Here is a 27,067-nt window from a genome sequence, read left to right as displayed (position 1 = left end):
TCTCTCATGAATAAATAAAAATCTTAAAAAAATATTTGTCTGACTCAGTTTAAGGACAGATTACAAAGTAAGACTGTGATAATTGGTAAAATTAAATTCCTGAGTATTTAGCATGAACAATTAAGATTTTATTTGCATAATATTCTCATAAAAGTAAAAAGTAACTGGGCCCACCTTCAATCCATAGCTGGATCTAATAGTTCTTTTGTCAGGTGGTGACAAAGAGGTCAGGTGGGGCTCAGAGAAACACAGCAAATAACTAGAGAGAAGCGATTTACAAAGAGAGTTCAAAAGGATTTCTACTCTGTCATTAAATAATACCAAGGGTCCAGCCTCTCATGACTCTGCAAATGCTAGAAAAGAGGATTTACAGTGAGATTGGGCAGACTGATGTTATATAAGAAGGCAGCAGCTGAGCCACCCTGCCAGATGCCAGGTCAATGGAGCACTCTGTGATCCCAGAACTTTCTCAGATTCATGTAGCAGTGATTATGGAACTAGGCCGCTCAGAGGAGTGTGAAGAGTGGCCACGAATGGACTCTAGCTGAAACAAGTTTGGAATCTGTCTCTAGAATGTTATTAAACTTTAGAACTGGGGATCCCTGGGTGGCTCAGTGGTTTAGCACCTGCCTTCAGCCCAGGGCATGATCCTGGAGTCCCAGGATCGAGTCCCACATCAGGCTCCTTGCATGGAGCCTACTTCTCCCTCTGCCTATTTCTCTGCCTCTCTCTTTCTCTCTGTGTGTCTCTCATGAATAAATAAATAAAATCTTTAGGACAAAAAATAAACTTCAGGACGGAGGATAGTATTGGGACCGGACAAATAACTGGCTGATTTGGTTATGATTGTGTTTCTGTCTGGATGGGGCATCAGGGAGGATGTGAGAGGGGATAGGTAGATTTTCATGGTTATAGATATCAGTCCTACTATTGCAAGATCACATGTGTATTGCATTGTGATGTGGTTCTGCCATTCTGAGATCTATCTTTTTGATGATCTATATTTACTGTTTCTGAGAATGCGCAGAATGGCTCACATCCCTGTTGGCACTTCTTTATCTTCCTTGTTTGCCTCTGGTTGCCAGTAGGGTGCTGGGATGTACATACATGTGTGTATACACACCTGAATACATGTGCAAGTGTGATGGGGGAGATGGGGTGCCTAGGTACATAAGCAGTTAATCACATAGGGAAACAGTTCTGGGCCTAATAACTCAGGGCTTCTAAGACAAGTTTGCTCAGCATCCCAGAGAACAAGGATGAGCGATGATGATAATATCCTGGAGGTGGTAACAATGTTCAGGGTGTGGGTCAGTGGAGGGTGGGCTCAAGAAGAGGAGAATGACAATGAATTTGTGAGGTCCAGGGGTCAGGACAGTAAGGCGGAGTCAGGGTAGTGGAGATAAATGGAGCCTAATCAGTTAAATTTGGAAAAAGAGGTGGGATTAAGGGAAATATGCAGCTTATCTTTCAAAGTCCTCTGTAATATATGGAGGAAAAGTTAGCCCACAACACAGAGCAATTCATGTTTGGACATTTTTGCGTTGTAGTGGATACATATGGTGACCAAGAATGGGTGGAGGGGCCAGAGATAATTAAGGCAGAATTATGAGTAAATGCCCAGTACCTCTCGAAGTGTACTCAGGAGTCAGTCGCCTGTGTAAATGTGAGCAACAGCTCCCTGTGAAGCAGCCGGCTAACTTGAAGACAGGAGGAAAACAAAGGTGTTCATTACCCGCTGGGGTTGAGGCCAGAGCTGGATAACTGGTCCAACTTGCAGACCAAGACCAAGAGGAAGGGGCATAAAAAGATAAGGGGAAACTGGATTTCTCTGAGAAAAGAGAGGAGGTAGGGAGACCGTGGTGAGAAAATGAAGCAGCAGTGATCTTCGGAAGACCTTCCTCTCCCCATGAGTGGTGCCATCCAACGGTGGCCCTTCACACAGACGCTGGCTGTGTATAGCGAGATGCATGCGGGCAACACCAGAATGTACAGGCTCGGGATTTCAGAATCAGTATATGCATCAGTTGGTATATTGTGCCAGTTGTGTTTATATCCTCTGCCTTCTCAATCTTGAATTAGTTCCCTTACCTAATGAGTCAATTTTCTTGCTCCTACAATGAGGTCTGTGCTGCCCTGTTTGTGCCTTGAGGACAAATCGGGGAAGATAAACACCTTATCATTTAGGAAAGGAAAATTAAAAAAATTTTTTTAAAGATTTAATTTATCTATTCATGAGAGTCCGAGAGAGAGAGAGAGAGAGAGAGAGAGAGAGAGAGAGAGAGAGGCAGAGACATAGGCAGAGGGAGAAGCAGGCTCCATGCAAGGAGCCCGATGTTGGACTCCATCCCAGGACTCCGGGATCACGCCCTGAGCTGAAGGCAGATGCTCAATCGCTGAGCCACCCAGGCATCCCAGGAAAGGAAAATTTAAACTCATCAGCTATTTTAGGATTATTTTTCCATCAGAGCTAGTCTGCCTCGGTGAAGATTTACGGAGGAGGTAGCACAAGCTCCAGGAGCTGGATTCTCTAATCCAATTTTTCACCAGAACTTTATTTTGTTTTTTTTGTTTTTTTGTTTTTTTTTTTGAGGTGACAGAAATCTAGAGCAAAACCAGGGCAATCTGAACAGTTAATGTATTAACCTATAACTGGGATGCACTGACTGTCCCCACCACTCTCTGCACCACAGAAAGGATATGGTTTTGTTCTGCTCCATCTTCCAATGACTGTAAAGTTCTTGCAGAGAACAAGACGTGATGACATAGAAGTAATTTCAATGTCACAATTCATTTCTCTTGAATTCGTTGCAGATTTTTAATTGGAGAAAATTGTCTCACCATGACACCACTAGAGTGGACAAAAGACTTTTAAACAGCCCTTTTAAGTATTAAGTTAAAGCATGAAAGAAGAGAACATGGGAAGAAATTTACAGCTATATTCTGTTCACACAAAAAGAAAAAGAAATTTACCCAGAAAAACCATCCCGAGAACAGGGGAGTCTGTACAAGCATGGTTTTAGGTTCAAAGAGATTCTTCAAAATGAATTTTTACCCTTCACTGGGCCCTATAAATGAAGACATTTAATCCAAACCTAATAAATCCTAATTAGCTAGAAGACATATGAGTTTTTATTTGGTTAACATTTCCTAATGACCAGTAATCCTTAAGGTTCTGTAGGAAGCATTGTGGCAATATGGCAATATGGGTGTGATTCCTGTTTGTATAGAGCTCAGCCTGAAGAATCTAGTATGGGCTTAGGAAAATTGCTTTTTTGTTTTTTTTAGAACACAGGATCATCTATTAAGCTAAGATGCCTGTAAGATGGAGGAAGGGTATGTATTGTTACAGAGGAGATCAGAGAAAATTCATTAGGATTTACCCTGCTTTATCTAAATGCTATGAAAAAAGAAAGAAAGGAAATATTATATCCCACTGTTGATAAACAACTAGAAACAATTTTGTAAGACTGTGAAATCAAGCATGTGCAGAGAAAACAGAGTAAAATTTAGGTAGAACAGGATAAAATTGAACATTATGGTTAAAGTGTGGTATGCAGATTCTGTGTCTAATCCTGGGGTTTGAGTGGAAAATACGGAGTAGTAATGTTACTGATCTGGCAATTGTAAAGAACATTCTTGAAATTGATTGAAATAAAGCATCCTAAATTAATGTATCACATTAAAAATAAACAAGTATTTGAAAGATGCTTTCATGTTGCTACTCAGCTGAAAGTTTGCCATCCACTATCACTGAGAATAATTTAGAAACGGCTTAATAACTTGTTTGTTTTTTTTTTTTTTTATAACAGGACCCTACTGATTAGTCTAGAACAAAAATGCTGAGGTTCATGTCATTGAAGAGAGAACAAGGATTAAAACTGAAGGGGCTTTTTTTTTTTTTTTTACTAGACATTAGATGAGTATAATTTTTTATGATTTTAATGACTGATTTGTATAAGCTGATTCATATGTATTTGCCATATTAAAAAAATTTACTGGACATGGTTGGTCCTGAGGTACGGTGTCAAATAGAAGTTATTTTTAGTTTTCTCATGCTTCTCTTGGGAAACTCCTCTTAGCTAGTGGTTAGGTAGAGTCATGGGATTAAATCAATTCCTACTCTGTATTCATGACAAAGGCTAGAAGTGATTATAAGCCTTGGGTATTTGTGTAATAAGAGAAACATGTTACTCTGAAGGGACGAAGTTTTCATGCTGCCTTTTCAGTGGCTCTGAGTGAGGACCTTTCAAGACTCAAGTGACCCAGCGTAGGAATCTGCCTCCAGCATGTTCCCTTGAGTTGGGTGGGCAGAGGATCTTTCCCTTCAACAATGTGGCCAGTTGTCTTGATTTCAGTACTTAAGATGGTAACTGGTCTTGCTAGGGTTTTACTAAGGCCCTTGATGCTTAATATAACATCAGAATCGATTTCTCATTATGGCCTAGGTGCTGGGCATTTAGATTCTAAGTCCTGTCTTATCCAAGAGAGAAGAATACAAGGTTAACAAGACCACCAGTATCATAGAGGTCATTTGAATCTTTACTCATTATTTTCTACCTACTACCCTTAGTTTTAGGAAGTCTGGAGTGGTGGTGAGACTAGACATTTTAGATACTGGAGGGACTACTTTTTCTTCTCTCTCTCTTTTTAAGATTTTATTTATTTATTTATGAGACACAGAGAGGCAGAGACAAAGGCAGAGAGAGAAGCAGGCTCCCTGTAGGGAGCCTGATTCAGGACTCAATCCCAGGACCCTGGAATCATGATCTGAGCCAAAGGTAGATGCTCAACCTCTGAGTCACCCAGGAGCCCCTACCTTGTCTTCCCTTGAAACTTACCAAGACATGTAGAAATCATGCCTGTGTTCTATGTTCAGTGTCTTTTGGCTACAAGAATAGTTAGGGTGCCTATGAGATGTCCAAGAGTTCCCCCACCAACACACTGTGACCTATTGCTACTTCAAATTCCCAACTTCTCAAGAGTTTTCTAGAATTTCAAATATATGGCTATCCTTCCTTTGTGTTTCAGAAACCTCCTCTTTGTCTTCACTGTGTAAGTCCTTCAAAGGGGACAGGAAACCAGTTATCAAGAAACTGATAAATTTGAATGTATTTTTATGGAAAAACACACTTATGATTGGTTCCAGACACATTTTGGTTATCAAATTGTTTACTGATTTAAAATAAATGTGTTCTGCATTGGGATGGGGTAGTTGTGGTTGTAAGGGCTCCTCATGGTGATGGAACTGTCTTATGTCTTGGCTGTGGTGGCAGATCCAGAAATTACACACATGCAAATGAATACATGTGAACCTGGGAAAATTTGAGTAACACTGGGAATTATATAAATGTTGATACCCTGATTGTGATGGTGTACTATAGTTTTGTGAAATGTTACCATTGAGGGGCCCTGAGATCTCTCTATATCATTTCCTACAACTCTAAGTGAATCTACAATTATCTCAAAATAAAGTCTAATTAAAATGTGTTTAATATTCTGGGCTCAGAGTATTTAGGAAGATAAAAGTTACACATGCAACATACAAGCAAACACACATGTCACAAACGGTAGTCAAGGTTTAGCTTGCCATAGTGGGTACATAACACATTTTTGCTACCAATTGGAGACAATTTTGTGTTTCGATAATTCTTGAATCTAAATTTGGTGTCATAAGGCATAGCCATCCTCTTTAGACATCACAGTCATGACTGTATTGTAGTTTTCCTATCATGGTGAATGCACATGTTTAATGAAGAAAAATAATCTGAAGCTTCGTAATTCTATATTTGTATTGATTTTTATAAGTAAGTGTTGAAACACTATAAGGAAAATGTTTGAATAGGCAATCCAAATCTGTATGTGAGGATTTGGAGGAACTAAGTGGCATGTTTTATATGTTCCTATATTGTTTTACACTATTTATCCTTAGTCCGTTCGGGCTGCTACAACATAAATACCATAGACTGGGTGGCTTAAACAACAAAGACTTTTCTTTTAATTTCCTGGATGCTGGAGGACCAAGATCAGGGCATGAACCTTCCTGGTTCATAGACAGTTGAATTCTTTTGCTGTGTCCTCACATGGCTGAAGAGGTGAGGAAGCTGTGTGGTGTCTTTTTTATAAGGGCACTAATCCAATTCATGAAGGCTTCATCCTCCATGACCTTAATCCCCTTCCAAATGCTCCACCTCCATACACCATCACATTGGGGATTAGGATTTCAATTTAGGAATTTTGGGTGGACACAAACGTTCAGTCTGTTTGTAAGCACAGCTTAATAATGTCTTATTTTTGTGGTATAGCAGAAGGCCTTCCATTTTTAGCTTTAGATAAAGAGAAGCATTTATAGATCATCCAGCTGTTCTGCTTTTTTAATCATACTGTAAATTTCTCATTGACTCAGAATGATTAGGTGTAAAATGTTTGACTAATAAAGTAGTCCTGTTACTGAGAGTTAGTGAGCTTGTATGAAACACAGCAATTTGCAATTTCAAAGGACTCAAAGAAAGTACAATATGTTAAACTCAATCACCTAAAATTCATTGTGGAATGAGAGAAGGTAACATAAAACAGTTAAATGGTACAAGAATAGTACTTATATGTTTTTAATTGGGGGGTTAAATTTTTATTCACAACCTGGCAGGGTTTCAGAAATCTCATTAATCACAGTAATTAATGTGATGACCAAAAAAAATTAGGAACGTTATATTCTGCACATTAAAAAATTTAATGATCACAGATGCTCTACATCAGTTGTCATTTCCCCCATACAAATAGAATGTGTTTAAATCATCTGCAATTTCTAAGATCTTAATACTTTTCAAATTTATTTAGGTGAAGACACTTCTAAAAAGATGCCAAGTCATAAGTTTTGTAATGTTTCAGCTTTAAAATAATTTCAAACATAACCAGCATTAACATTTTACCTCTTTTATGTTAAACTGATAAAGTGTCTACTACATGGTAGATGAATTTTTTTCGTAGACTCTATTCTGTAATCAAGCATTTTACTTCAGGCATAGTACTTGGTCTTTCGGCAGACCAGCTGAGGTAATGTGCTAGCAGGGACCAGAGTGCGAAACATCATCCGACAACGGAGGCACTCTGTACAGCTAAGAGAGTTTTACCTCTTTCTTTACACATGCTTGCCATTTTTTCCCTTGATGGTTAGAATTAGGAATCTTCCAGTTTGGGGACAACTTTGTTCACCCCACCATTTGCCTGGTTGGAAGAAGTGTGTAGCACCCCCAGATACAATAGTCAGTCAGACTGAAAACCAGAGGCACCGATCACTTCAGGGGTCTCAATACATATCAGCTTCATTTGAAGCACGAGGAATTTCAGGAAATAGATGCTGTACAGCATTTGCACTGAACACAAGGTCCCCTAATGTTAGGGTCCTATGTGTGGTGATTTTTCTACATAATTCACTGGGACTCCTATTCCATAATGAACTTTAGAACATGAATAAGTATAAGGAAACCTACTCCACTGGTAGTAAGAAGTGTTTTTTGAAAAATTCATACTGTTATATCAATCTTCATTCATGTTTTTAGCTTGTTATTTACTATTTTAGCAGAGTTGTTTTACTCTTGGTATCTTCATTTTACCTAATAGCATACATGCAATTGGGGCTAGCTCTAATTCAATTGCTATTTAAAAATACCTCAATATGCCACCGAACACATAGATATACGTCTGTCAGTAGTCTGTTCTGATAGTCCTTCAAAAGTATACTAATATACTGAGGCAATGGATCTGTTGTTTGATTCACTTTTTTTTCTGGCTGCTGAACCATCCTTTTGTTTAGTGAACTTGTAGCCTTAGGACATGTCAGGAGCTGTGAGGGGGAGCACCCCATTCACCTGACTTCTGCCTCTACCACCCATCGGCAGAAACCGTTCACTCAAAAGGGTGTCTACCCCATGGCATGTTAACGTAGTAGCATCAGGAGCACCCCCAATTTTTGTAATCCTTTTATGCAAATACATTTGTAACTTTAGTTTTGTGTTGACGGTAAAAAGGCAATTTTATTGTGGCAGGACTCATTCACACTTTCAGCTCCAGGTAGCTCAAGGACAAGTGTGGTACCACTTTAACCAGCACTGAAACCCCAGCTGCAGTGGAAAATGCTACTGCATGAGGTAATGAACTCCCTATTTACCGGAGATTTTCAAGGAGAGCTGAATAGCTACTTGTAGGCACACTATAAAAAAATATATGTACATCAGATAACTTCACATTTACTTTCCAACTCAGTGACTATATGCTTATTTGAAAATCACTCAGATTCATATTAATCCTTACATAGCTCCTTTGATTAAGGTCGATGACATTCTAAAACTTGCAAAAAAATTTGAGCAGCTCTTTGTTCTGGGTCTGAAAATATGTGCCAGTCAAAATAACCTGGTTAGCACAAAACTTTCCTGTTTTCTCTTTCTTGATGACACAATTGTTAATTTTTCTATTAATGCCAGCATAATTCTCTTAAACTGTTTTTTTGTTTGTTTTTTTTTTGGGGGGGGGGTTTGCTTGGGAGAACTTGGGAATGGCTAGTTATATGTATAGTTTATTGGATAACTTATTTTGTGTGCCACTTTAGTCTACAGGAAATTACTTTCTGCCTTTTATATCTTGCTTTCCCATTTGGTAGTCCCCTTTCTTGTTTTGCTCACATGTCCCACATCTCATCTTGAGAGAGATTTAGCTTTAGAAGCTTACTGATTGCCAAAGGAACCTACTACTTAGCATGTTACTAGATTTGGCCTGGGTTTGGTTGTCTAGGCGGTGTCTGGGCAGATCTATTACTCATACCTTCTGTGGAAACATGTTGAGCATGGGAGTTTCCTGATCTTTTTGGATTCTCTACAGAATGCTTGATGTTACATGTTAAAAATTATTTCTTGATATAGATAAAAATACATTGCTATAAGGTGTGTTAGGATGAAGTTAAGGTTACTGAATTTCGATAGATTTTGTAGTTTTATATACAAATTATTTCTTTTCTCCTTTTCTCCCAAGATATGTCGTGGATGCAAAAGGTAGGGAAAAGAATCGGTGACAGGTGTCCTACCATTGGAAGGAGTAAATCAGGCCACAGTTATGTGCCCTTTAGGAGGGACAGGACACATAATCCACACACCTGCGCAAATCCTTTATTAAAGCAACAATCAAAATACAGGATGGAGCACGTGGTTTTCTGTTTTGCTACTGTAACATCAACTTAAAAGTCATTTGTATATATCTTTAACGTATTTTTAAAAAGTGAACAATTGTAGTTCACAAAATAAACAATTTGACATTTCTGCCCGGATAACGTTTTTCATCTTATTTTCCAATTTTAACAAAGGACATTCAAAACTAGAGAGATAGCAAGCCAAACATAAGTGCAAGCAAGCATCTTCTTTGACCCTAACTCACTGTAAGCAGCTCTATGGTGTCCGACAGATACATTAGAAGGCTTCTGTTACTGGTTAAATAAACTGAATTTATGCCAGAATATTCTTAGAACTATTTGTTTTCTATTTTTACATTCTTTAAGAGCTTCACTTATGATTGTGGTATTCTAAGGATGAGCCCCCTTAAAAATGATATCTCTAAAAAAATCTCAAAGATCATTATCACCCTCAGATGATACTTTCTTGTATAACAGACATACACTCAGTCCTTTGGAAAACATATTAAGCAATTCTGTTTTGATTTCCCCCCACACCATTGATTTGTTTAATCCAAACCTGATTAATCACTGTAGAAACTCTAAAAAAAAGTCATTAGGAAGATGAACTTTGTTATCTGCTGAGAGATTTTTAAATGAATAGGTGAATGTAAAAATGACTAGTGTCTTGAAGATATCAGGTGCTCAAAATATGTGTGTGAATATACAATGAGGTTTGGTAGGTTTAAAGAGTACCATAAATGAGTTTAAAAAGCAGGGGTAGAAACAGGGATTACAATTTTAAGGGAATGCCAAAAGGATCTGTGAAGAAGGGTACAGAATAGTAATGGAACTGCACTGAGTATAAAATAGAGTATCTGAAAGATAAGTTAAATGCTCAATTTTCTTTCCACCTGAATAACTGAGAGGAAATCCCCTGTTTGCAGAACCATGGGGGGCTGCCATTAAAAGACGTTTAGCACTGATCCAACACTGTATTTCAATCTGTGAATAAAAGGTGTCTGATTTGCCTTTCTAAAACTGTGTCTCCAGTGGCCGGGATGAGTGTTTCTATAATAGCTAAGCTGATCTGTTTTGGCTGCACTACACGGAAAGGGTGCCTGCTCACAACATGCAAATACTCTTTGTGCCTTACATTTTCTTCATGTGCTGAAGAGCAGAGCAGGTCCTAGATCACCAATAAATAATAATCTAAGCATTAGACTTGAAACATATGTTCAGTCTGTTAAATAATTTACATAGCCATAGCTCAATTCAGCCATAGCTCTTTTCATCAAACTGCTTTCTGATCTCACCTTTGCCCTTCAAAGGGACACTTAACATAGACTTCTGCAGTTAAAAATGAACCAAACAATAAAAAAGATGAAGGAAGAAGATTCCAGAATCCATTGTGTGGGATATCAGGCCTTTTCGCCTTACTTTTGAAAAGAGGAATGCTCATAAGCATCTGAGACAAATCATTCCAGATATAATGGCACAATAATGCTTGGAACGGGTGAGAACATTCAGATATTTTTAAAGCAAATTCTATCCATTATAGGTCATGTTTGGTTCCTAGAGATTTTAGTCAAGTATTAGTATTTCTTTTTGCAAAGTATGATATACAAAAAGATGATAACAGTAGATGTGCCCTAAAGATATGAAAATATAATATATAAAACAAAACCATTATAAATTACATAGATTTTCAGTATAAAATTTTTTTCCGTTTAGAATAAATACCGTCCAAGTTTACAGGTCATCTAAGTGAATTAAATATGCACACATATCTGAATCATTTTCAGAATTTCAAGAAAAAAAAGTTGCTGTAGATATGACTCAGAAACCAGAAACTGATATTGAGAATGACTACATAAGACCCACAGGACATGGCTTGGGATTTAGTGTTAAGCTTTTAAACTGCCCAAAGGAGCCTGATGTGCATTTGTGCACACAAGCACACACACATACAGCCATACTTTTATGAATTTCTATGAAGCTGAAGAGTTTATTTTGAAAAATCAGCTGAAAGTCACGAGGTCTTCTGCATTTTATATTCTAGAAGGAGAGCCTTTCTTATTTCATAAAGAAGCTGTAAGATTGATAGGAAGAGCGCAGAATTTCTGGAAGGAGAAATCTCCATTGTAAGCTGACCTCCTTTTAGGCTGGCTATTATTATATCAAGAGCTTTTTGATGCCTTAGAGGGGAAAAGTTTGGAAAACCTATATAATAATCTCCCCAGTCTTAAGAAGCTAAAACCAATCTGGAACATTCTTTGGTCGCACATTTCTGCTCCTGCTTTGTAAAAAAATCTGACTTTACATTTTTTAAATCCCTAATCAATGTCTAGATGGAATTGATGCTTTCTTCTGTAATTTCCATGCAGACATCTGCACATGGGTTTGGGTGGAATGAGAATTGAACAGAATGGGGAAAAGTTCGCACAATATCGTAAAATGAGCTTAAATCTCTGTTATTGTTTTGGGCATATAGATCCATACTAGGAATTTGCTGATCTCCATAGTGAGTGGAAAATGTTTATATTCTGAGAAGTGGAGATAAAACTCTTCTGCAACCTGAATACCTAAAATCCTGGTCCAGAGAGCCCAAATAGAAGTCATGGTTTCTCCTGACTGCCATATTACTACTTGCTTTATGTAACCACCTGAGACACTTCTAACTAGATGCCAGCAGTTCATTCTGGCCAAGTGATGTCTGACCAAACTCCATGTCTTGTTAGATTGCCTCTCACACTAGTTATCTATGAATAAAGAGGCCTGTCAGGCCACCCTTAAAGGCAAACCCACAGCTTTCAGGCTGCAGAGCCAGATACATTTGTGGTAAAATTTGGACAGCAAAAGCAACCAATCTCCTGTATCCATTTTTGCTTCCAATGTTGTCTGTCTCTTGCAGTGGGGCCATCTTGGGAGATTACACACTTGGGAGATTACACACCTCACTGTGTGTGAGATTGACACACACATTGGTCACTTTCCATAAAGCAGTAAATGTCTGAGTTGGTGGGGTCTTGTGACTCTTCAAGTACAACCCCCATATCGTGCAGATGAAAAAGATGTAACCTCCAATGTCCTGACCCCAACACCTGATATAGCCACGACCCTTACAACCACTTTAAGTTTACTCCCCCTGCTTCTAAGTGAAAATGAAATACCACTAATTCTCACCATTAGATTAAATTTCAATTATAGAAGTGGTCTTAATAATGTTTTGGGAAAGAAGATCCACAACTTGCTTAAAATGCTAGGATTATTTGAAATTGATCCTCTTTGAATAAGTAATGCAGCATAAGAAAATGTGAGCTGAATCCAGAGAGAAAAGTGAAAATCTGTTAAGTAACTGGACAGAGAGAAAGCATGATGATATCAGTTTGGCTCTGTGAGAGAGTGAGACTCTTTAGATGGTGCTCAGAGTCCATCTAGTCTGTCTCCTCTGACAAATAAGGAAACCGACACCCAGACCTGCCCAAAGCCAGGCATTGGTCATTGGCACAGTTGGGTAACGTGTTGGGCTTTGCATAGACTGACTTCTGTCTTCTTTCCAAAACATCATTCAGCCTTGCATCTAACTGCTTTCCTGTGAGGCTAAAAGATGATTCCACAATCTGGCATGAAATTTGATGACACAGTTCCCTATGCCATTTTTCTAACCTCTCGGTCTCCCCTTCAAGACCAATGGTTAGCTTTGTAGTTCACAACAGTGGACCTGGTTATACGGCTTCACAGATCTTTATTTTGCTGACCCAAATCCAGTGTTTGAATCACCCAATGGCATATGGCCCTGCAAAGCCCTTCTGGGAAGCCAATATTCTACAACCTACAGGGATTCATCAAATGCCTCTGTCTTCAGAAGCAATACATTTTCCACATAAAGAATCAGTTTGTTTGTAGGATGATGTTACTTAAACATAAAAAGAGCTGTTTTCATGGGTAATATCGGTATATTCAACCTTTTACAGTCTCCCTTCATACTTCAGTTGGGCTCATCAAAAGCCTCTCAGAATTGGACAGGTAAACACATTTTTATTTGGCTATTAAAGTGCTATTTCTGGGCAAAGGTTTTCTCAGTTTCACAATAGCAGCTTCATTGGAAACAAAAAAAAGTGATGTATGAACATAAGCCTGAGAAGTGACAAAAATAATGAGCCTAGTAAGTACTCTGGAACGTTACAACTGACTTGTGGATATGAGCCCCAGTACTGGTGACTGATACCAAAGCCTCTGAGGTACACATTCTAGGGGGAAATAAGGACAAAGTGGCTATAAGGACTAAACCGAAGAGCAATTAGTATTAACATAACAACTACTACATTATAAAGGAACAGTGACAGGAATAAAAACTGAGAAGAAAGTGCAACAAACCCATGTACGTGCATTCGCTATTGTAGCAGACCTATAGTTGTTGTTTTTTTGTTTTTGTTTTTTTTGTTTTTTTTTTTGCAATGCAGTGTGCATTGGACAGGGAGGGCTCTTGAGCTCAGAATATCTTACGATAATATTCTCTTTGCCGAAAGGGCATGACCCATTAAGATGTTTGGCAGAGAAGAGCCTCTAAAATTCGTATCACGTGGACAGACACCTTCTGCCCAGTATTATCAGTTCTGCACTCTGATGTTTCTCACATCCTTTCCTACTGGGGAAATTCCAGGCTTATAATAAACTGCACTCAGGTGTTTCCCCTTTGAAAATGGCATCACTCCTACCTAAGGGATCAGAGTCTCCTGGTAAGGCTTAGCGGCAAGTGCGAACTACATCTGCACTACAAGGAGCAGCCCCTGATTTTCGTGATATGCATAGCTTTTCATAGTTGATATTAGACATGGCTTTCATAAATAATGCAGGTGTTTCTGTCATGTGCCACTGCTGGCTCTGGAGTTTCCAGGTGAGCTGGTGGCAGAACTCTATCTAGTACCTCAACAGGTGTTGGCTCTTCAGATGTTAGCTCTGTGGATGTTATATCTGTAGAAGGTTCTGCAGTTTCTGGGGAATGTTCAGCAGACGGTTCTGTCTCCTCTTCGTCTTTGACCTCAAATTGTACAGCTTCCTGGTCACCCATGTGATCTTTTTTGGACTGTGGGTGAACAGACACCTTGATGGCGATTTGCTGGGGCTGCTCATGCAGTGATGAGGCATCCGAGTCCGCGGTGGGTGAGTCACTTCTTTTCAGGGAGTTTGGGATCGTGTAAACCTCATCCCTGTCGGAAGCCTCCTGGCCTTCTGGAGTATGCCGCACAAAATTCTGCCCCTGCTCCTCAAGTCCAACTACTTCCATGATTTCCTCCATGATAGTCCTACAGTTCATGATGAGTGGAGGCAGAGGCACACTCCTGGCAAGCTCTTCAATATAGCGGGCAAACTCCATGGTTTTGAACTGGGTGACTTTGGCAAGCTCTAGAGTTTTGGCTGAGGTGATGATGGGGATCCGCTTGGCAATCTCAAATGCCTTCTGCAGCTTCTCTGCACCTTCTGTCCTAAAGAATTCATTGATGGCTTTCTCAGTCTTCTTCAGGTGGCTGCTCATCATGCACAGGCGGGTGATATTGAGGATCATGACAACGGTGAAGGCCACAAGGCAGACGACCATGTAGTAGACGCCCATGTCTCCAGAGGTAAAGATGACTCTCAGGGTCACCGTGTTGTTCACAGTGCCATGGACGTTAGAAGCAACACATGTATATTTACCTCGGTCTGAAAAAGACACCTTGGTGATGTTCAGGAGGCCACTGTCGTGCATCTGCCATTTTCCTGTTGGAAGGAAGAGTGGAGAATTCAACCAAGAACATACAGCTCCCATCAAAGTGTCTACAAAATCTCATGTTACTAAAAACATCTATTACTACTACTACTACCACCAAGGATAATGACAATGAATACTTAACTGTGTGCCAGACAGTGACACATACTAACTTATTTGATCGTCACAACAACTCTGCAAGGTAGGTACTGATACCAGCTCTGTTTTACAGGATGAAGAAACTAAGGCACAGTTGGATTAGACCACCTTCCCAAGGTCACTAGTTTGGAAATAGTAGAGCAAAAAAGATGAACTCAAGCTAAAAAGGCTACACTCTTAAAGCCATAAACCATACTACATAATCCTGCAGCCTTGTGAAAAATAGGAAAAATAAACTATCTGGAAAATATTGTGTTCTTATTAAAGAATTCCATAAACATAGTGTCTGGTTTTCTAACCTGCCTGGGAGCATGACTGTTGAATACATGTTCACTGGGGAGATTAATGCTTCTCAGAATAGAAAGTATTTCAGGACCAATGTAAAATCTGGAGTAAGGCAGTTAAATTATAATTGTTTACTTGGGTTTCTCCTATTTGAGGTTGGAATTATCTCTGTATAACCTCAGTTAATTAAAACATTAGATGTCATTAATTTTGAGAACTTATAATGAACTGTTTATAGTACTTAAAAGTTACAAGCTAACAATGTGAACATTCAGAGGCTGGGTATGAATTACCATCAATTTGCTTTAGCCTTGCAAATAAATTATAGATCCATCAAGTTGAAAGGAAGCTTCACATAATAGAGAATGCTTGTTGATAAGTGCAATTCTTATTTCCCTCCCTGGCCTGGAAAGGATCTAGTGTTGCTCTGGCAATGAGGTTCTAAATCAGGAGAAGCTCTTTTAGTTGGGATTGATTCTTTGTATACTCACAGGTCAGAAGACCCCTGGGAAACATGGTAAAACATTTGGCTTCCAGGTCTTGTGTCTGAGCCTTTCTGAAATCCTACTACCACCCTACATTGTCCTACAGGGAAAGAAGGGGTCCAGATCAGGCCTCTTGGGAGTTCTGAGGAGCAGGCAGGCAGATATTTCTCCATAAAAGCACTCCAGTTCCCTAAGCCAACTACAGGAACCTTCCTAAGAGATGGGGCAATGTAACATTTAGTTTTCCTTTTAAGTATTTATTATTGACTTGTATTTTTTTCTTGTTTCTTCCCCTTCTGGCAGTGACTTTTCATTCTATTTAAAGTCTGATATTTCCCCAAAGCAACAAGCAATGTGTCTCCTCCCCACTTTTTTTTTTTTTTTAAACTTGTGAGCACCTAAATGACTACTATCTCAAGGAACTATGGAATGAGGCAACAGAGGGCCTTCTTTTTTTCCAGCATCTTCTGCTCCAAGGAACCTTCTTAAGAAAGCTACATGAAGTAATGAGGTATCTTCCAAGGGCCTACAGTTCCTCCTACTTGCTAGCCACGCTGGATCTGGCAGGATGCCTCTTGTAGATGCCATCCTATTACTTTGCTTTCTCAAAGAACATCTGTGAAGAGTGGTTCCTGGTGTCCCAGAGTAACCCTTTTCTAACAATTCAGCCAGTGTATTCTCCCTAGGAGTAGAAAACACTGGTTTGGAAAATCCAGTGAATTTTCAGTTTCTTGTGAATGTTTCTTAACATTCACAAGTACCCAGTCTGTGGCATCTCTTGTTCAGATTGGGCAGGGACAAGCCCTCTATCCCTTTGGTTCCCTGAACATGGATTTAGATATTTCAGCTGCAGATCAATCCAAGTATGGAAATAATCTGAGGCAAGGGAAATTATCCATTCATTTTCTTAAAATTTACATGTTTCATAAAAGTGGACACCAATAGGCACAGGAAAAAAAATCTAGTTGATTGGAAGATTATGGATATGGAAGGTATCTGGTTCCAAAGACTTACAGACTATACTTGTAGTAGTTTCTCAAATTTACCTTTCTTCTTTTGTTGGAAAATAAAATAGGTAGGGACACCTGGTGGCTCAGGCAGTTAAGTGTCTGCCTTTGGCTCAGGTTGTGATCCTGGAGTTCCAGGATCAAGTCTCACATGGGGGAAAAATCCCTGCTCAGCGGGGAGTCTGCGGCTCCCTCTGCTCCTCACCCTGCTTGTGCTCTGTCTCTCTCAAATAAAGAAAATCTTAAAAAGAAAATATAACAGAGAATACGATGGGAGAGGGTGAGGTATGGGGAATAATTAGGGTCAAATTGTCACCTCCTAACAACCCATGGCCACCATTTTATGGAGGAATTACCTCCAAAGTAGTCTGAACCTGGGTATAGGAGATGAAAAGCAGAAAAGAACAGCAAACTATTAAGGCAGGCATCCGATGGTACTATAAACAGCTTTTTCCTCATACTGAATAATTTCAGTGATAATTGTATTTTAATTGTTATGGGTCACAAAGCAAGTCTTTGGTAGCCAATACACACACATACCCGTACTAAGACTCTGTATAATTTCCTCTCAATCTCAGCTTGACTTTTGATTAGTGAAAAATAAAGATTTCTGCATGTTCTATTACCATTTGCAGCCCTGAAAATAAGGAAGATGGCACAAATTGCACTGGGAGGGTCCTCCCACATCTTTGGGCCCAGTCTCACAAAGAATCTCCATATGTAACCCAGCAGCTGGGATCATCTGGAGAAAATTTTCTATGTTGCACATTGCCATTCACCTCAGGCTATAAATCCTTGCCTAGACTCATTCTTCTGGAAGGGTCCTTTGACTTTAACTTTAGTTAAAGAAACAAATATAACCCACAATGCCTGTCACTGGAAGCCATCAGTGCTATAGATATAGTGGGTATACAGGGCCGTTCTCGATGTTAATTGAGTGGGAATGTCAAAGTTATGTGTTGAATTTTCATTAAGCTGCCTCACTTCAGCACAAATAAAACCCTAAAATGTCAGCAGCTGATGCCAAGTCAGTTCTACATGCAATGACTTTGGAGAAAGAAAGAGGCGGATGTTTAACCATGACTTTCTGAATATATTACCAAAGATGACGTGTAAAATGTTTCTCCAACGCCCCTGATGGTGATTCGTTCATTCACATCCTGTGTCTTGCTCAGAGCATAGCTCTCCCCTGGGAAACCCCTTCTCCCACTTCCTCTGGTCCCACTGTGGTCCTGGTGACCCTCACCCGAAGGCTTCATGCTAAAGTACTGCCACACGCGCGGTAGAAGGGCTGCTAGAATCTACGCTACTGGAGACCAGAGTTTGCCCAGGAATCTGTCACAGTCTCCCCAAGAAACTCCAGGCACGTGAAAATCTCCCATGTGTGAACAGAAGTAGTGTGGTGACAATCTCTCCTTTGCAAAGAAAAAGCTAACAGATGTTATTTCGTAGCTGTGCTGCTGTGTATATTATGCTGCAAACACACAAAAAAAATTTGACATTTTTACAAGGGCAGTGATCTTTTTAAATTTTGTTCACGCATTTAGTCAATAAATATTGAGCAAATTGCATTTGCACCAAGTTCCACTCTAGACTATGCAAATACAAAGATGAGTAAGACAAGATCCCCAACTGAGAAAACCATCCAGCCCAAGGAGGTACACAGACTGCTACAAACAACTGTGGATCACTTGGCAAGTGCGCTGGCCCAGGGCAGTGGGGTGGAGCACCAACTTCTTAGAGAGGCGTGGGGTACTAGGCCAGGATGAGGGCAGGCTGGGTGGTGCAGGCAGGATGGGGATGCCGGGAGTGTATGAGCAAAAGAGGGAAGCTGTGCTGCTCCAGCTGACAAACCATGTATAACACCAAGAAGGGCTAGGGTAGAAACGGGGCTGAAGGAATGCAAGGTCAGAATGTTCAAGAGCTTCATATTTATCCTGTGGGAGAACGATAAACCCTCATCCTGCAGGACTACTTTTCCCTTGACAAGCTGGCCTTATTTCATTTCTTAGAGCTGCCACAGGGCCTTGCCACATGTTTCCTCAGCCTGGAAAGCTCTCCTCCCTCCCCACTCCAAGCCCTTACCTCACACATTCTTAGTCCAGTTTAGACCCCACCTCACATCTCATCGTATTCCCTGAGAAAGCTTTCTCCTCCGTCTGATTAAACCAGTGAAGACAATCAGAAAGACCAGAAGCAGATGCCAGTAGGCATGGGAATTTTAAAAATAAGGAAGACATTTCAAAGCAGGGAAAGAAAAAGAAAATAAAGTTACACTCCTATTTTATATGATAGGTAAAAATAAATTCCAAGTATTCTGAAGATCTAAGTGTAAATTAAAAGTATAAAACTAATAGAGGATATAAAAGCATTTTTATAAACTGTGGATAGGAGGGCCTTTTTAAGCTTTTCAAGAATCCCAGAAACTATAAAGGAAAACTGATGGAATTCAAAGAGATTAATTTTAAAAAACATAATTTTTTACACTTTTCAGAGTGCCAGAAAAAGCAGGAAGGCACCAATTAGACTAAACATGATGTTGCTGAGAGAATGGAGAAAGGATGCTCACACACTGCAGGTGGGAGTGGGCCTGGTAAAACCTTTGGGAGGTTGATATGGAGGCATCTGTCAAAATTCAAACTGAATGTAATCTGTGACCCACTTTTAGATTTCTTGATATTCTTCAAATCAGATAAGCCAAAATTGACTGGAAAAATATTAATGAATGTAAGAAAATCAACAATGAATGTAACAAAAAAAATTCTCCTTTTCATGACAGTTTTTCTTCCAGGGATATAGTTCCAGAGCTTTCCTCTCCTGTCAACATTCTCTGGGAGAAGCCGTAACCTCAGTCCCAGGACAGAAGGTTGGGTGACCTGGTACCATGGTGCTCACTGTGGGGGCACACGCACACCCACACAGGGGGAAGTCACTCCAGAAAGCACAATGTCTTGTCAGTACGACGGTGTCAGTCAGGTAGATCATCCAGTAATGAAAGAAGCAGATCAACGGCATCACATGGCTATAGTCAACCTGCAGGATTACTGTGGCTCAGAGTCTAGCCACTGAATGACACCAGATCAGAGCTATAGCTCATGCAAACAACTTCTAACCAAATTATTGCTGTGGAGAAATGAGCAGCATCGATACCTCTTGGGCCTAAAGGACCATAAAACAAGTGAGAGCACAACTTAAAAGATACTGTAATTACAGCTTCCTTCAAACATCATGTCCACTACAACCCTAAATTTCTCCAGCTTTTCCTGAAGATCATGGAGCATTTGACATTAACAATTAATGCCCAAATACTAAGTTCTTAGAATTTCTCCTCAATTACTTATTAGGCGATAAGGATTTCTTTTTCTTTGGAGATATCTTTCTGTGAATGTGCAAACAAGCTGATATATGGCTTGTCTATCTCTCCAATAAGTAGTATGAAAAGATTAAAAGTCTGTTCACAATCCCATTTAGATATGTAGGTTCTTGAGCCTTACATGCCCATGCCTTTTAGGAGGAGGGTTCAACTGGCCAAAATAAGTAGGCTACTTTCTTGAAACCAAGTTTAAACATTTTTATGCAGTAAGAGTTCCAATTAGTGTTTATGCAAACATAAATGGGAGGATGAGGTTCACTTGAAGGAGTATCACATTGAATTGACATTCTTTTTAAATAGGAAAAAAATGCCCGTGTGTGTAGGTGTCTATAAACATGGCACTCCTTTTCCAATATGTGAAATATAGGCCACTGAAGAGAAAGGATCCATGCCTTTTTTACAAAACATAATTGAAAACAAATTTAGCACTGCATGGCTGCACCTGTTCCAGGGCTTCTGCAGTAGATGACAGCTCCTTAAAGCTACTGCAAAGACTCTGGTCATAACATTGCAGGCTGCAAGTGCTCTTGTGCCCTCCCTTACCCCTCACCAGCCTTCTGCCCCAGTCCTCCCAAAAGACCTCTTCAGAGTGTACTAGGGCAGCTCTAACAAGCTATTTCCTACATCATGTGGAGCAAAGGTAGCCTGGGATAATACGGGCTTAGCTCAGCTTTTGGTGCAGGAAGGTGGGGGTGGAAGGCTATGCTGTTCAGAGCCTCCAGTTACACTCTGCTTAACGGTATAAATAATATCTGAAAAGAAGCTACTGTCTTTTCATTTCCTGGCAAAGGAAACATCTGACCCTCTAGCTAATTTGATCAGATGATCCTAATTTTTAAAAAAGTGCCAAGCATGTAATTCCACAGAGGTTAACAATGGTCTTTTCTGAGAATAGCTACAGGTGGTTTTCCAAGACAAGAGCACCCTACGCTGGGTTCATATAAATAACTTCCATCTGGGGAATCTCAGCTGTCATCTTTATCTGAGATGGATCTGGAAGGGTCTTTTCACAGCTAAGACTAGAGCACTCTGAACTCATATCCCAAATGGAGCACACCTCATTAAAGAAAAACAATCAATGGTGGGTAGTTATCAGCTTGGCTCTTGATATGGCTCAGTGAACCAAAATAAATTAAATTAAACCACGTTTATGGGGAAATATAGAAGGTTCAAACAACTGACCTGAAGATCTACTTTGGAATGATTCTTTGGTTAGCTGAAGAATGCTTCTTTGAGTTAGATCAGGGTTTCCCAACTTTGACACCCCTGACATTTTATGCCGAATAATTCTTTGTAGGGGGTCTATCCTGTGCATTATAGGGTGCTTAGCAGCATTTCTTCCTTCTGCCCACCAGATGCCAGTAGCACAACTCCCCCCTGCCTTTCCCTCCTCCCCTAAGTTATGACAACTGAAAAATATCTCCAGACTTAGCCAAATGGCCTCTGGTGGAAAACAGACCGACCCACTGAGATCTACTGAGTTACACAAAGTTTATCTTGTGTATGCTAGCTATGCTTAGTAATTGCCCCATATAGTGCCTTTTCAGAGATAGAAGCATTTTGGATATCAGTGGGCCCTGTGTACCCAAGAGCAATGTTGGGGCAGGGGCAAGCCTCTGATGCAGGAGAGGCTTCCAAACCTGCTGTCAGAGCAGGAACAACATGGTCTTGAAATTTCAAATAAATTTTAAAGGATATAAAAGTTCTTATATCAATTAAAAGCTTTTAAGGTTGAGAAACTGAGCTAGAGAATAAGAAATTACCCTGAAACTTACTTCCTGTCTTTTCAAAACACACTGGATTCTGACATAGGGATTTAAGCACTTGGAATCTGTGACTGTGATGACACAGGACAGTATTACCAGTAACAGTAACAGCAGCTGCCATTTATGGACAGCTTGGTATGTTCCAGGTAACTATCCAAAACATCTCATACACAGTGGTTTATTCAAGACTCTCAGTTCCACCTGCTAGTGAAAAAGGATTGTCTCTATTTTACAGACATGAAAACTGTGGCTCAGGGAAGTTGACGCACTTACTCAAAGAAAAAAGACTCTTGAGTCGTTCCTCTGAATGCCCCACAATGCTGATCTTAGAGGCAAAGGATAATTTACATTGAATGTGGGAACTGACCTTCTCATGCAGGCAGTAAGTGGAGAGGTCATAAGCTATGGTCTGAGAACTGGACTGGCACAGTGTGTTGTCCCTTGCAGAAGTACTTAATAAGCATTTCATCGTCTATTCAAAAAATTTGAAAACTGGAGGTAAAAACAATGCAGTGATGTGAAGTAAATGCAAATTTACAACCATGAACCCCACAAAGCTTCAGTAGCAGTTGTGATAATTGTGACCTTTGTGCGGTCCAGTTTACTCTGTGCGTGTTTACTTTGAAAGACCATTCATAATCATTTTTGGTGAAAAAATGCTGCAAGGGTATGGAGAACAAACCCACAGAAAAGTCCCAAATCTAAACTTGAAGAATTGCAAATGTAATTGCTCACAAGACAGACATGTTTACCAAGGCCTGTGCCAGCTGACTTTCTTGAAATTCTTGTTGTTTATCATCTGATAAAGGTGCTAATGCGCATTTGAATGGCTTAAAGTCAGAGCAAGAAGGCATGGCAAAAATACACTGGCTAATTCATACCCGAAATAACTGGTACTTTTTTCAGAATACTTTCTGACAACTATATATTTCTACTCACCTCTCGCAAAAGAAAAATTGAAAACAGTGCAGTTTGTGGCCATTTGTGGTTATGCATGTTACTAGAATTCTGAGTTATTTCTGTAATGTGGTTGATGGACCACCCCAAACACATCCTTTGGTGAACTACCAAAAAAAAAAAAAAAAAAAAAAAAAAAGCCCTCCTCCAGAAATAGATTATGCATTAGCCTCTCCTGATCCTGTGGACTTGAAGTAACAAGCACCAGGGAAGCAAAGCAAAGCAGCTGCTGCTCCTGTCCAAGACAGGAAATAGCCCCATTCTTTCTAGGACTGCCAGTACTGGAATGAATAATAGCGATCTCACTTTTTCAGCATAACCAAGCAATGAAATTGTTCCTTTCCATGTTAATCACACAGTAAACAGTGTTGTGCTCCTGGAGAAAGTGACCAGACGATTCTGATATTGTGTGTGCGCATGTGTGTGCCACGTATACACATGGCAGTACATATCCTAACACTGTGACTGGGATGTGGGTGGTCATCATGCATTTTCCATCCAGGAAGGCTTCTCTCATTTGCTTAGTCTGGGTTAGATGCTCTTCAACATTCTTCACCTAGAAGACCTAAAGGATGAGCAGATGCTGATCTGACACAGAGGGAGGGTAAACACTAGCCGGGCCACACTGGTTGTACAATATACTCTCTATTCACCTGGTTCCTCATCTGTATATATGATGATTAGTAATATCTACCCATCATGCTTATGGTAAGAATTAGAAATAATATCTGCAACTTGGTCTGGGGGCTTAATCAATGGTAGGCATTGTGAATGAAAATTACATTGATGTTGTTAGTTTGGTTGTAACAGTAGCCTTCTGTATCTAGGTAATGTTTCAGGGGTATTAGCACCATTTCTCACACTGTATTCAATTACCTCTTTGCTGAGTTATAAATGAAACATGGCTGCATTTAAACTTCTAGGCTGTCAACTTAAAAATTGAAAGTTTTGTCTATGGTTTTAATATGGGCATTTTTTTCCCATCAGAAAGGAAGAGTTAAAGACTTATGCGTCTTCTAATAGGCCATGTGAGAACTAAAATTCTATTTCATGACCAGGAGTCTCATTTCTGCTATTTCTTATGTCTTGCTAGGTTGTTAGGCACAGTGTTTTGTGTATTACCCTGTGTTACGTATGTTCTGAGATTACTATTATTATGCATCATAACACAAAAGCTGAGATAGAACTATCATCAAGTACCAGTATCATGAGTTCTATTTAAAAATCTGCAGTGCATCTTCCTTATGAGATTTAAAAACAGCTAATTGACTTAGCAAGACTGCTGGCAGCACACATGACGCAAGCGCTGGGTTCTGATGGAGCAGTTGTCTGTACCAAAGGCTCTCAGTGGCCACTCCTGGTTCCAGAGTCCTGGGATAGGCTGCTACGTTAGGGCCACCCAAGCACCCGCAGAACAAAAGGAAATTGAGCCATGGGGCTTCCATCTAGTCCAGCCTCCCAGGACACAGACAGAGATGGCAAGGTGCAGGCTGTGCTTGCCAGACTGAGTTAACAGTTATAAGGACTATTTCAAAGGAGGCGATGCGTGATCTCTTTGAAGCAAAAAGGTGGGACTTCAGGACTGCACTTACAATGTTGTGCCTGACATGCAGGCCCCTGCGCTGTGTGGCTCCCACAGTCCTCCTCCTCTCTAGAATTCTAGTTCAGTGCCCCAACCCCAGCTCCTCCATACTGGGCATGACCTGGGCTTCACTGTCCGTGTGAAAGGTAGGTTCAGGTCTGGAGTCCATGCTCCCCTGACTTCAGGTACCTTGTTATTCCTTGCAGTGGCCCAGGCTACAGAAAGATCTGATGAAGCACAGGCACTTGAGAGTCTATGTTACCATGGTTACCGCCCCCTTCACAAGTGTGATATCACTTCCTTTAGACTTGTAGTCTGGGAGGAAGGAACGGGGGGAATGGAAACCAACCGTGGGCTAGGGGTGGTAGTGGCCTCATCTTACAGCCAATAGTGAAGGTTCTAGTCACTGCCACTTAACAGTAGGACCTCGGGGAAAACGTGGGTAAGAGAGGGATCTGGATGATGTTGTCTCTAAGTCCCTTCCAATTAAACATTCTATGGCCCCGTAATCGTACTTGGTCGGGAAAGAGTTCCACTCTCCTAGGTTAAACTGACAGGCACACATAGGATACGTAATTTACAGTATTTTCATTGAAGGGAAGAGGCTTTGTCATATTGCACAACCTTGAATGGTAAACCAAAAACAATGTAATAAGAGCACTACAAGGAACCCCACATCCCAGGCAGCTGGACTGCCAGCGGCCTTAACTATGAGGAACACAGCTGTGAGCCAGAAGCATGTAATTGCAAGAAAACTCCACTTGCTCAGCTCTTGGACAAGACATAAGGCATTAGCCTCTACTCTTTTTCAGAGTTAAAAAAGATGAAATGAGGGAAAGAGGCTAAAAATGTAGGTTTTCTAGGAGTAGAAAGTCTCTGGGGTTTATTCATTGGTCGAAGGGCTGTGGGACAGGAAGTAGGATCTGAATGAAAAGGGACAGAACCTCACAAGCTGCTACTTTAGAACAATCGTCTTTCTACTCCCCCAGCTCCTTAACCTCGCATAGTAAATGCTTCAGAAAGCACTGTAACTCCTTTAGGTCAATTAGGTTTAGGCTTGGCTTTTAAGACGAGTACCTCTCACATCAGAAACAAGAATTGTGTTGATTCACAATGACCAACCAATTTTCTCTCTGGTTGGAGACTTCCCTGAAGCGAGCTTGGGGCTTGGGTAGGTGATTCACATTTTTTTGGCCAGAAATGCACTCATTAAAAACCAAACATTCCCCTACTGCCACATGTTATTTTTGCTATTGAATCTTCCCTCCCTCTTGGCCTCAGCTGTAACAGGACAATCTAGAAACTTCAGCCAGGTCTTCAGGAGCACATGGAACAATCTCTAGTCGGTGGCTGACAACCTTGCAGAGAGACTTCCTTTAAGAAGTGTGGTCCTTAAATCCATGGTCAATGAATTAAGCTGACATTTAACCATAAACAACTGCTAGATTGTTTCCTGGAGCCAGCTCCATGAAACAAAATAAAACTCCCTTATAAATGGAACGTATACTAATGGAAGATCCATTTTATATTCATCCCTGTAACATTTTGTATGCATTATATTACAAAATTCCAAGAGGCCTTTTAAGAGACTTTTATGTTTGCCCTTTGTCTTCTGAGTCGTAGAGTGAAAACTATGAATTAATTATTGCTTTGAATCCTTAAGGATATATATTTCTCTCTTGCCTTAGAAAAGACGACAGAATGAGATCTTCAAATGACTTGCATAAAAACAACTAATCTCCTCAGCACGGGTTCTAGAGTCTGGGTTTCTATTTTATGACATTTGACACAACTTAAAAGCCTACCTCCTCCTCTCTCCTTCTCCTCATCTTCTTTCAGCAGCTTGCCAACGGAATTATACCACTTGAATTGTGGATCGGGGATGCCATAAACACTACAATTAATCAAGGCACTGTTCCCTTCCTTGACTATGATATGGTCGGTTCTGGCAATGATTACGGGCACAGAGCCCAAGACCACGTCACTGCCATTTAAAGTGCTATTAGTCACAGTCTTAGCAGTGGCTAGAGTGGATACTAGGACTACAAAGGGCACAGTAGGTAGAAAGCACACAGGCAGATGGTTCTTCAATCGATCCATCTTCTTTGCTTGCTCTATAAGGCAACAGAGATGGTTTGCCAATGAAATCTTCTATCGGACAACACGCTTTCAGAGCAGACCATGGGACAAACCTGTCCTGGATCCATAGAGTTGGTTCTTGATTAAGAACCTGTTAAAAAAACAAAACCCACACACATAAATATTAGCACTTATTACTTTAACAGTATTATTTATAAAATGTTAGAAACCCAGCTAAAATACACACCTTCATAAGTTTTAAACACACAAATCAGAAGATGTTCTGAATGTTAAATTATATTTTTCGCAGAAATCGTAACAATATAATTTTATCATTTTTGCTACTGAAACATAGAGCTCTCTTAGTAGGAACAAATCTATATTTTGGAAGGCAGCTATGCTCACCACTATACCACCAACGCCCAAATCTATATTTTGTGTGTGAAATTTGTATCACATGACTTC

General features: G+C 40.1%; 1 protein-coding gene across 2 annotated transcripts in view; it reads right to left on the bottom strand.

The window, feature by feature from the left end:
• Window positions 1-9,144: 9,144 nt before the first annotated feature.
• Window positions 9,145-27,067, bottom strand: part of MFAP3L (microfibril associated protein 3 like) — a 38,426-nt gene continuing 20,503 nt past the window's right edge. The window contains exons 2-3 of one of the 2 annotated variants that reach the window (XM_072719678.1): window positions 26,329-26,753; window positions 9,145-14,920 (exon numbers count right to left, since the gene is read on the bottom strand). In XM_072719678.1, coding sequence (XP_072575779.1) covers window positions 13,989-14,920; window positions 26,329-26,623 — 1,227 coding nt within the window. In that variant the 5' untranslated portion in view covers window positions 26,624-26,753 and the 3' untranslated portion in view covers window positions 9,145-13,988. The remainder of the gene's footprint in view (window positions 14,921-26,328; window positions 26,754-27,067) is intronic. The other variant, XM_072719679.1, reaches the window with a different exon arrangement.

Source organism: Vulpes vulpes, chromosome 9 (assembly GCF_048418805.1).
Source record: "Vulpes vulpes isolate BD-2025 chromosome 9, VulVul3, whole genome shotgun sequence".
In the NCBI taxonomy this organism is placed as follows: Eukaryota; Metazoa; Chordata; class Mammalia; order Carnivora; family Canidae; genus Vulpes; species Vulpes vulpes.
Note: the sequence above shows the minus strand (reverse complement) of the source record. Positions and strands in the feature narration are given on the sequence as shown.